General features: G+C 46.5%; 1 protein-coding gene across 1 annotated transcript; it reads left to right on the forward strand.

Moving 5' to 3' along the window:
• Positions 1-145: 145 nt before the first annotated feature.
• On the forward strand, positions 146-10,742 carry YDJC (YdjC homolog (bacterial)). Its single transcript, XM_009878646.1, has 4 exons — positions 146-320; positions 8,247-8,406; positions 9,500-9,599; positions 10,537-10,742. Exons 1-4 carry the CDS (start codon positions 163-165, stop codon positions 10,716-10,718), a joined length of 600 nt encoding a protein of 199 aa, XP_009876948.1. The 5' UTR covers positions 146-162; the 3' UTR covers positions 10,719-10,742.
• Positions 10,743-11,515: the final 773 nt, after the last annotated feature.

The raw sequence follows: 11,515 nt of genomic DNA on the forward strand, positions 1-11,515 counted from the left end.
GTGGAGCAGGAGGAGTTAGCCAGGAGCTGAGTCACGATTGGGTTCGCCCACGTTGAGCCTGTCTTTTCCTGTTTGCCTGTGATCCGTAGACTGCTGATTTTTCCGATTTTCCCTCCTTTACTCTTTTTTTTTTTTTCTTTTTGCTAGGGATGACCTCTAAGGATGCTTCAAGTGAAGCTAATAGTAACTGGAGATGACTTTGGCTATTGTCCTCGGAGAAACCAAGGCATCGTGGACTGTTTCCTGGCCGGCGCGGTATCTAACGTGTCCCTTCTAGTCAACGGAAGTGCTGCAGCAGATGCAGCCAAGCTGGCAAGGAGGTAAGCTACTTTCTTTAGCTCCTTTCTGTGGAGGCTGTCCACAGAAAGCCACATCTGTAAAATTTGGCATTCTGTAGCCCCAGTATAAACGCTGTATCATAACCCAGCCTGGTATAAAAACTTTTTTCCAAGCATTCTTACCAAGACTCTTCGTATTAAAACTAGTGACCTGCCAACCAGATGCATAATTGCTCTTTCTCTAGTATTAGACACTGCACTGCATCGTTTTTCCTTGGGTAGACAGCCACTTAGACAATTTGACTAGTAGAGTTGAGCTTTGTTGGACTTTCTTGTCTCACACTTCTGAAAGACGGGCCCTAAGAATGAAAGTCCATGTTATATACCCAGACCAAGCTGCTATCCCTAAAACTATTAGATTGTAAAAGCACAGATCTTTAAATCTCATTTAATCTGATGCATTTCAGCCAGGCTGAACACAGAATCAGGCAGCTCCATTGCAGAATCAGGGAAAGGTCTGATTCTGCAAGGGCTAAGTTGTAAATCTGGGTAGTAGAAAACTTTATTTTTCCACCCCAGAAACCTTTTTAAAAAAGCACTTCAATATTTCTATTAATTACAGGCTTGATAAATCCATTTGTAAAAAACACATACATAAGTAGAGGGACAACACCTTGTACCTACCACTTTTACTCCTTCACGAACTTTTCAAAGGTTGCTGGCACACGTGGCTCTGTAGCAAATCAAATGCTACGTGTCGTTCTCATGGACTAGCCCAGCAAATCTTTTAACAGAAAACATTACTTGTATTTAGAAGGTAAAACCCAGCTAAGGCTTTAACTCCACTGTGAGCAGGTACTTGGAAGCAGGAGTATGTCCTGAAAGAGAGAGCAGCAGGGTTAGGAAGGAAGTTGGGAAAGCAGAAAAGGAAAGGAACTGTAGTGGTACTAGAAGAACTAAGACCTTACGCTTCACATACAGCTGCTGCAACAAACGGTTTCGTGGGAGTCATGCTGTCCGTGCTCTCCTTGAGCATCTCTCCCCAAATTAGCTACAGTTTTAGGGGTACTTGGAAATTGCTTGCAGCTTCTTTAGTTCAGGAAAGCCAGGGTGCCGTGTTAGTTGTAAACTGGTCTTCTGTTAAAAAGGTTAGAGATGACACACAAGTGCCGAGAGAAGAACTGCCTCGGGGATGGTAAGGGGAGAGGCAGAAGCATTGTTAAGATGCCTAAAATCCTGTTAGTAAATGAAAAAAACAAAATATGAAACACAGAGATAAAGCTAGCACTGCTCCCAGACACAGAGGCACCGTGAAACCCCTTCAGCTCTAGTAAAGTTGTCAGCTGTTTTAGCTGTGGTCTTTAGCAGGCTTTTAAATATAGAATCCACCTGGCCTCATTTCCATAGCCAGAAAGTAGGCCATGTAATCAGAGCTTGAAAAAGCATCTTTGAATCCAGGTCATGACACTTGTGCTGACAGCTGATAGGGGTGTGAAAAGCCAGGGTGGAGGCAGGTGACAGCAGAAGCTGCAACAGTTTCATTCTTTTGGGGGACAGTTTTGGACTGTAAATGTGAAGGAAATGGATTTAAATCTATTTCTGAGAATATAAGCGGGGTAACTTTGGGAACATGTGTCAGCACTGAAGATCAAGAGCCCAGGTTCTGCAGTTCCTCGTCATGTAACTCTGCAGCTGTGTTCAGCCCTATACACACAAGGCAGAAGCATCTGCAGGTTTAGGGAAAAGGATTGGTTGTATTCTAGTACAAGCCCCGCTTCAGGTGCTGATAGTACACGTGCACTTAATTGGCACCTGTGTGTGTAAACAAACCCCTGTGTCACCCCTAAGATATTTGTTCCTCTGTTGCAAAGGTTCATGCAAACTCTTTTTAGACACAGATGTCTAATAGGTCAGACTTGCTAGAAATGTCACTGCATCTTTCTCACGGTGCAAAAATGGAAAGGTGTCACTGTTGCTTGACTGCCCTGCCACCACTAGCGCCTCTTCTCCCCTGCTTGGTGTTGTCTCCCATCCCACAACATTTTGTGTTTTATGGGATGAAATTCTGCCCTGTTTTTCCTCCCCATGTTTGTGTTCTCCCACAGACACCCAAGTGAGCAAGCGCTGTACATACACAATCCATACACACACACGCACGTGTGCTTAACTCCAGCGATGACCACTGGTGTCAGTGGGGAGGCTGGACCTGTCACCAGCTGAGAGAAGAGGCTAGAAGCCAGTATCTTGTGCTTTCCTGTGGTGCGTTCTAGAGCTGTGGGATTTCGTCTTCTGCGCACACGGTGCCAGGACTGCCAGACTGTTTCTGTGGCTTCTGGAGATTATCTGGGTGGGTCTTGATTAGCTGTCGGTGACATGGTTGCTCATCACTGCAGGCCTTGAGCTCGCTCTCCTCACGTGGTTTTCAGTTAACTTGACATAGCCAAAGCTAATTAGTAACAAGACAACTTTTCTGGCTGAATAGTCCTTCTTAAGCATTTCATGCTGCCCTGCAATGTTAGGACTCACCGTCCTTCAGAAAGGAACACAGTTCCTCTGGAATTTCATTCCTCCTTTGATTTTCACAATAATTCTGTAGTCTTCTGAGCATACCATCTGTTGTCCTGTGTTTTGATTAGAAGCCTTGGCAGAAATGTGATGATAGTCATCAGACCTTTGTACCAGCTCTAACACAAACTAATTGCAAAACAGCAGAATCAAGCAATCAATGATACACTTTCCCTAGATCTTGCACTTTTCTCATTCACTGTCACAACTGGCCTAAAAGAAGGGACCCACTCACTCCAGACAAAAGAGGAGTTTTCATCAGAGGTCCGATTCATCACCAAATGACAAACTCATTGATAGCAACTGCTAGAGCAGTACATAACCAGAACAGCAGGCGGGAGAACAGACTCCCATTGTGGGGCTTTTTTTTTCAGTAACTCAAAACTTCTCTCTTTATGGGGCATAGACTGACTGCAGCTTCCTGCTCATTTGTATAATATAATACAATCTCTATTTTCTACTAATCAAGCCCCACGTTGAAGTCAGCCTGTCTTCCAGGTGATTATTCCAGAGACTGCAAGGGTTATTTTTTTACCTGAAATTAATAGGTCCCTTCATTTTTCCTAGAAATATGGAAATGGCAGAAATAGAGACACCTAAGATTGTTTGCCACCGTATTTCCCTCCGCTTTTATCAACTAGCTCAGTTGTGACTATTAGGACCCTTTTACAGATGATTATATCCAAATATTTCATGAAGATTGAGATATATTAGAACACAACCTCAGTCTTCCTGGTTTGTTTGGCTATTTTTTTTTTTTCGGTTCCAGTGCTGAACATCAGCTACAGAAAAGCTGAAGCCCCCACAACATCTGGGTACATTTAACAGAAGAATCTAACAAAACCACATTTAATTGCTGTCTATGTTTTCACTTCCTTTCCCATCAACACTAATTGCAGAATGTATGTGTAAACTGTGACCCTCCCAGTCAACATCTGACTAATCTAGAAGCCTCTCATGCTTTCTCATCACCCTTTTATCTGACTGTTAATCACAGAGCAGCCAGTTGAACTGTTTTTGGAGTAGGGTGGGGCCCCATCTGAGGCCTTAAACTAGAAGCTCAGATCATATTAACTTCACTGGCAACAACACTTTTTGCTGTAAGATCATGGACACAGGAGCTTCAGTTGATATAAAGATGTAATTAAAAAGAAAGTCACATCCCTAAGCTATGTTACAGTACCAGTTCTTAACACTGCAGAGGCTCTGGAGTGTTTCTTCCAGCAGAAGTAAGTCCTTAGCAGTAGTGGAGCAAGACAAGATGCTATTGGATGAAAGACAGTTAGATCTTACAGTTTGCTGAAGGGTGAGAGTGAGGAAATAAAAAGTATGTAAATACCAACACAGAGAAACTAAGAGGTGAACTTTTTCACGCAAAGCACAGTCTCGCTCTGCCTGGCTTCCGACACTTGGATGCTTACTGAAGCAGGGTGTCTGGATACAGATATTTACATGAGGCTGTTAATCGCGTCTCACACACACACACACACACTGGGCTGAAACCTGATGAACCGGTCATTTCCCGGATAAGGATACAAGCAGGGTGTTGAAGGTGAGATCTCTTTACCCATCAAGCAAAAGAGTAAGTGCCAGGCTCATGCCAGAGCAGGCAACCTTCAGCAAGACAACTGGGACCCTGCTCGGAGAATCACATAATTCCCACTGCAACTGCTCCACCAGGTTCAGAAATGCGCAAAGCTGGTGGGCTGAGTGACTCAGTATAGTAACAGTCTCCAGGGACCCTTTACTGCTAAGGGTATGAATGAACAGGGATTGCAACTGCACAACAGCCCATTGCCTCTGCAGAGACATTTGTTCAGGGCACTCATGGCAAAACAAGCGACTGCTTGAAAAGGAAGCAGTTTAGCTGATTGTATTTCCTCTCTGTATTTGGTAACTGGGCTGGGCTTGCTGATTCAGAAATCTTTCAAGACCTAATTCCTTGTTGCCTCTTGTAGCATTTGGGTTTTGGTGTGGGGATTTTTTTTCTTTTTTCCCCACCTCTGCAGGGGATGCTGAGCAGAGAATCACAGAGCCAGGCTGACTTTAACAGCCAACTTTCTCTCAGTATTAACAGCTAATAATCTAACCTCAGTGGCTGCAGAAGCTACTGGCCTGAACCTCTTCTCAACAAGCTCCCAGGCAGCCCAGTGTAATGCTTCTTATGCTATAGGAGCATACACTTGTGGATGCTGCCCTTTGGCTTTATCAGGAGTGAACTGAATCCTTTTGCCAGTCCTGCTTCATGTCTGTGTATTCTCCAGAGCAGTGGGACAGACTTGGAACACCTAACCAGGGGCTTCTCCGAACAAATTGTGGGAGGGTCCTTTCTACTTGAGCTAATGGTCTGCTTCAGTATTTCAGCCAGTAAAATAGCAGATACATTACGGTCTTTGAAAAGATGTGGGCAACATAAAGCATGGCCTCTGAAAAAGGAAGGATATTCCCATAACTTGACTTTTCTCACTACCTTTTTTCACAGTACAGTGTGCGTTGGCACTGCTCTTCGGTCGCAGGAGTAACGCTTCATTGGTGGGAGGTGCCCTGGAGCAAGAGTTAGCACAGTGTGTGTAGTAGTCAGTGGGAAAAAAAAGCCTGTTGGTTCAATCTTAAAGACAAAGCCTCTGGTCAGGACAGAGCACAACTGGAGCCCTGTCTCCCAAGGTACAAACCAGCTAATTACTGTAATGCTTTAAGTTTTGCTTGTGTTTTCATCTCATTGCACTTCGGACTTCAGACACTCGTGCAGTGTCTGGGCTGTTAGGAATGAGCACTAGGCAGCAGGACATTTCGTGCTGAACAGGAGCATCATCTGGCCTGCGGCATACAGAGGGAGCAGCATACTGAGGTGCAAGGAGATGTGAGCTAGCAGCAGAACCGTGCTGTGCCTGCTGCGCTGTCCTTCCCGTATCCTTACAGCTTTCCCAGCATGCCTGCTTGTGTGCATCTCCCAGAGATGGATATTTCTGAACAAGTCTCTCACATGCTGCGCTTTGAGTTTTGGTTTCAGTCCCTGTATCCCAGAGCCCTGAAAACACTCGCAGTTCTTCTTTAGAGGCCTCAGCATGGACAGCGTTAAACCAGCCAGAACTAACTCTAAGAGAAAACTATTAGGATATTCAGCTGGTGTTAGCCAAAGCTCTGAAACAGACTCTGACATTACAGTCTCCCCTTACAGGAGAACAAGGCCAGCTCTCTGTGCACTTCCATGTTCTGTGCATTCCCCAGCTCTGGGGCTGGTTTCAGCTGAGGCGGAGGAGCAGCTCTCGCCTTACGCAGTGCTTGGCTCCGCCATGTCCCACACCTGTCAGAGGGGCTTGCCTTTTCCTAGAAATAACTTTCCTCACAGCATTTGAGGCATTGCACAATTGGAGGCAGTTCATTTGATGCTCCTGGAAGGCAACGCTGAGAGGCTCAGCTGTTCATTTCTTGCCTTCCCACAACACACAAGGAGTGTTCAACAAGAAGAGTCTTCCATCTGCTGATTCATGGTAACACATGAATTCTTTTTCTTGCAGACAGCAGCGGCTGTGGTACAAATGATGCTATCAGCTGATGCAGTCAGAGACTCCCAGAGGCACGATAAAGAATCTGGGGTGGACTTCTGAAAAAACCAAACCATAGGCTTACCCCCTCTGCCTTTGGGCGCATGCTGAGTACACAGCAGGCCACAGGATGGAGGATAAGCCCTCCTGCCACAGCTCCCCTTCTGCATTGGAGCTGCTTCCTGCCATCAGGTTCCTGCTTAAGGGCCCCCACTCCCAATGACAATGTCTTCCAGTTCTAGTATGACCAGGAGTTGGTGCACGCATGTCATGTGCTCAGGCCCCTTGTATGAACACCAGATGAACATTTATCGTCAATCACACAGTTGGGCCCTGCTGCAGAGAAATCCCCAAATCAGAGAAGCCAGAGAGGACTTTTCACTCCACAAGCTGTTTTGCTCCATTAAGCAAACATTCAAGCTCTCTAATCACACAGTGGGCTGGAAAGACATGCACTCGTTTTGTTTCACAGAGCTGTCCATACAACCTGATTCATAACATTTATATCTTGGAGAAGGAGCAGGATCTAGCAACAGACTACACCATCTGGCTGGAGCACAAGACACGGAGAAGCCTGGAAAAAAAACTTTCAATCCCACAAAGGCCAAAGCCTCAGGACCTGAAGTAGCTAAGTGACTCTGACTTGGTCCAATCCATCCACAATCCTCCCATCTCCTTTAACTTGGTGCTTCATTAGTCAGCTTCAGGGCAGTAGACAGGGGAGATTTGTTTTTCCCATGCTTTGCCTAAGTGGAGATTGCTTTTGTTTTCCTCCTGGTGAGGGACAGAGGGTGCAGGGTTTTAGAAGCTCCATGCAAAAGTTCCAGGAAGCATTTAAAGTGTTACAGACTCATTGCCTTGAAATTAACTTAACTCTGCACCATGACTCAGGCCGGGCAGCACTGAAGGAACATCACAGTTCTGTCATTTACTTACTGGGTCAGCCAGAGGTTGTCTTGGAAAACGTTTCAAAGCATCATTTCGGCCACTGATTCTGAGGATTTCCAGAAGTGCTAATGAAGCTCAACACAAATCTGAGCACTCACAGGCCCTGTTTGTATTGTAGGGGAGCCACAGCACAGACCAAGAAAGAAACACCTGCGCCCTGCAAAGCCCTGTGGCTGAGAGGAGCTCTGCAGACACAATAGCTCTCCAGAGTTTGTACCCCCCTGCAGGAAATCCTTCCTCTGTGCCAGAAGGACAGCTTAGCCTGTCAGTGAACGATCACCTGCACCAGTGGGCAGAAGTGTTGGCAATATCAGCTGCAGTCTCTTGGACCAGGAAACCCTTAAATTCAGACAGTATTTACACGTGTAGCCTATGCTGCTGCCCTGACAGCTGCCTTGGGCACCAAGTATTTATGACTGCATTCTACTTAAGGGCAGCTTTGGAAGTTTTAGAGTTAAACTCAAATGTCTCGTAAACGTAGCATCTTTAAAAGGGTGAACAACTCATGGGAATACCTAGCAAGGGCTAATGAAGTGCTTTAGAAAAGGGTTGCAGGGTCCAGATTTTTCTGTTGGTCACCAGTGACTGCAGGGCAGTTACACCACTTTAATGCAGTTACACCATTTAGCCTGAGCTATCTGGTGGCAGCTCCCTCCACCAGTCGGTGGGAACAAGAGCTGGAGGAGTCTCACAGACTGGCCCTTGGCAGGCTGCACAGGGTTGTTACCTGCAGATATTCTGCTCTTGTTGGTGCTTTCCCTTTTAGAAGAGCAGGGATATGAAGATGTACTCCAGTAAGCACACCATCACTTTTTAGATCAGCCTAGATCTTTCACCGAAATCTACCCCTTTAGCCACAGTAAAGGAGGTAGAGGCGCAAAACTTAACAGGTATTTCATTCCTTTTACAGGTACAATATTCCAATAGGCCTGCATGCCAACCTCTCCGAGGGCTCTCCTGTATGTGAGGAGCTCAAGACAAAGTCTTCTCTGCTCAACCAAGATGGATTCTTCCATGGGAAAATGGGATTCAGAACAGCTCTATCAAAAGGCCTCCTGAATATGTCAGAGGTAGGAGAAAGCCACATACAACCACCCCCTTGCTTTCCTGACACAGATCAGCCTGCACTCATCTCAGCACACAACAGCTGGAGATCTTTACCAGGTCCCAGTTGTGAGTAAGCTTAGAGATGAATCTTGACTGTGTTGCCTGGGCAGCTGGAGCTGGCTTTCTGGGTCTTGGGCTTGATTCTGCCAAAGGCTCTGCGGCCTCTGAGAGCTCATTCCTCCCTGCTTCAGTGCCTGCATACACTACCGTCCTGTTAACTACTTACCTGAGGAGGCAGAAGAGGCATTGGAGCAGATATTTATAGAGAACATAGCAATCAGAAGGGGAAAATGCCAGAGAAGTAGGCAATAGAATTTTCATTGTCTTTTGTTCTCTAGGCTGGGTTTGCCCCATGAATGCATTCATAGAATAGAATCATAGAACAGTTTCAGCTGGAAGAGACCTTCAAGATCATCAAGTCAACCTCTACCCAAGCTGTATCAACACCACTAAACCATGTCCCTCAGCACAACATGTACCTGTCTCTTAAACACCTCCCGGGATGGCAACTCAACCCCCTCCCTGGGCAGGCTGTTCCAATGCCTGACAGCCCCTTTCACTAACGAAATTCTTCCTCAGATCCAACCTGAACCTCCCCTGGTGCAATTTAAGGGATTTCCCCTTGGCCTATCACTTGCCACCAGGGAGAACAGACCAGTCCCCGCCTCGCTACAGCCTCCTGTCAGGTAGTTGTAGAGAGCCATAAGGTCTCCCCTCAGTCTCCTGTTCTCCATTCAGGTGATCAAAACTGCCTGTTGGGATATGAGCACCCATTTCCTTATTCATTTTAAAGGGAAATGTGGATTCAAATATCCTATGTATTTTAGAAAATCCCAGTACTAGCACCATCCACGTAACCAGTACCATAAGAGACCCATGCCTAGGGGAGGTTCCGGGCAGCCCAGCAGCATTCCATGTCCGTTTATATGTCACAGCCCTTTGTGCCTCCCAGGGCCCGGTCCCAAGCACTGGCCAGAAAGGTCTCCAGCAGCTCATTGTGCTCTTCTGATCCCCACCTGCTCACAAGTCTCTTTCTGACCCTTCTCTGCTGCGTAGGTGAAGCAGGAGCTAAAGGCCCAGGTGGAGCTGTTCTGCGAGCTGACAGGTCACCTACCTCCTCACATGGATGGGCACCAGCATGTCCACGTCCTCCCAGGTACGAAAGGAGCCCTCCTCTTCCCAGCGCTCAGCAGGTGAAGGAGTCGGAGTCAGCTCAGAGGGGACTCCCCCTAACAGGGCTCCCTGTTTAGGCGATAAACCTCACCGTAAGACATCTGCTCTACAACTGCAGTTTGAGTGTCCCCCCCGCCGGGCCCTGGGGAGACAGTCCTGCCTGGGGCCCAGCTGGTGACCTGGCTCTTCCTGTAGCAGTGCAAGGGGATTAATGGCATAAATGGCCCAGGCTACACCCTTTCCTCCAAGGGCTGATAATTCATCTCCCACCCACACCAAAGCAGGCAGACCAGGCCCAGCAGCAGACTGACCAGTTTAAACTGACCAGTTTAAAGTGCAACACCTAAGTCTGCAGAAGCTGGTCGCTCTTTCAGGTGCTACAAGAACGCCATCCTGCCTGCAGGTCTCAGCATGCTTTACAGAACTGAGCAACTATCTTTTGTGCCTGTTCTGCAAATAAGGGCATCATGGTGCAGAGATGAAAAACCGAGTGAGCAAAAGCCCCCAGAGTTCCCCGCTCCAGCGCTCGGCTGCCTCTGGAGGACATTGCTCCTGACAGCTGACACTCACAACAAATCTGGCTGTGCAGGGACTCCATGAAGAACTTGCTCCTGCCAGTGCAGTCACCTCTGGTGCTCTCTAGGACCAGAGTCACTAACTTAGAAGGGGTTGCTGGACTAAATGCTCTGTGCTGCTGGGATGGCAAGGCACATATAGATGTTGAGGGAGAAATGCTTCCAGTGTAGAAGATGACTCCCATCCAGATGAAGATAACCATTTCAGCAGAAGACAAGAAAAATGGGCTCATATTTTCTTAAACATAGGGAAAAAAAAAGACATCTCTGTGCCAGCAGCTTGCAGGGGACACGATGAGCTGGTTATGTGATTTCTGACTACAGTATCTCTGTTTTTACTTACAGAGGTCAGGCACGTATTTGCAGAGGTCTTAGAGGAATATGGGATTAAGTTCACACGTGTCCCGATAGAGCCAGGCCTTCATAACTGTGACTGGATTCCACCATCCCTGATGGACTTTTATCTGGGAGTAGAAGAGGATTCTTTTAACACAGTGGACGTGTTTACAAAGCATGGAATAAGGTAAGACAGGCATTACTCATCCTTTCTGCAGTAAAGCTTTTAAGATCTCATCAGTTCCTGATAGCATCTTTTCAGAACTGAATGCCACCTTTCTCTTTCTAGTTTGAGGCTTACAAGAAGGTTCAGGAGGAGTACAGAGGTGCAGGGAGCACTACGGTTTAGTAAAAGTCTTGTTCAGAGATTACTCACTCCTCACCTGAAAGGGATTGTTCTTTTCAGGGAGTGTTTCTCAGCCTTTCTAGTTAAGCTGCAGTACCCTGGCATGTGGGATGGCAGGAGGCTGAAGTGCTGTATCAACAACAGAATTTTAAAAGTATCATCTAGGGAAAATTTTCAAGAAATAACTTTTCATATCCCTGCGATAGTAGAGGAAGGGTTTTAAGGAGCAGGAAAGAGACTAATTAAAACAAAGTGTTTGTTATAAAGGGAGAAAGCAAGAAGCTCAGAGAGCTTGCAGTGCCACAGCAGGTGATCAGTGTCCTAGGCAAAGTCTTGTTGGTGTCCTGCATCTCAGGGGCAAACCCCCAAAAGCTCAGCTGTTTCCCCTCTATAACATTTTTTTAAAGAAATGCTAGAAAAGCTTACAGTGTTTTATGGAATAAAGATATTTCATTTGAGACCCTTACAGTCACCTGTCCTTTGGGGCAATTTCATTACTTCCCAAGTCTACTGAAAAAACTCTTTTCTTGGACTTAATTTTTTTTTTTTGTATCAAATGCTCCAAACACTGGGAGCAGGCTGGCATCTCACCCTGCTCTTCCAGCCGGAGCACAGGGGCTGCACTCAAACCGCCCCTTTCTG

Source organism: Apaloderma vittatum, unplaced genomic scaffold, assembly GCF_000703405.1.
Source record: "Apaloderma vittatum isolate BGI_N311 unplaced genomic scaffold, ASM70340v1 scaffold27761, whole genome shotgun sequence".
NCBI classification, from domain to species: domain Eukaryota; kingdom Metazoa; phylum Chordata; class Aves; order Trogoniformes; family Trogonidae; genus Apaloderma; species Apaloderma vittatum.

Excerpts from the sequence above, each read along its gene's own strand:
- YDJC (XM_009878646.1), top strand. The coding sequence starts at position 163 with ATGCTTCAAGTGAAGCTAATAGTAACTGGAGATGACTTTGGCTATTGT. Across the intron at positions 321-8,246 it reads GCAGCCAAGCTGGCAAGGAG|GTACAATATTCCAATAGGCC; the intron begins GTAAGCTACTTT and ends TTCCTTTTACAG. Across the intron at positions 9,600-10,536 it reads GCATGTCCACGTCCTCCCAG|AGGTCAGGCACGTATTTGCA; the intron begins GTACGAAAGGAG and ends TTTTACTTACAG.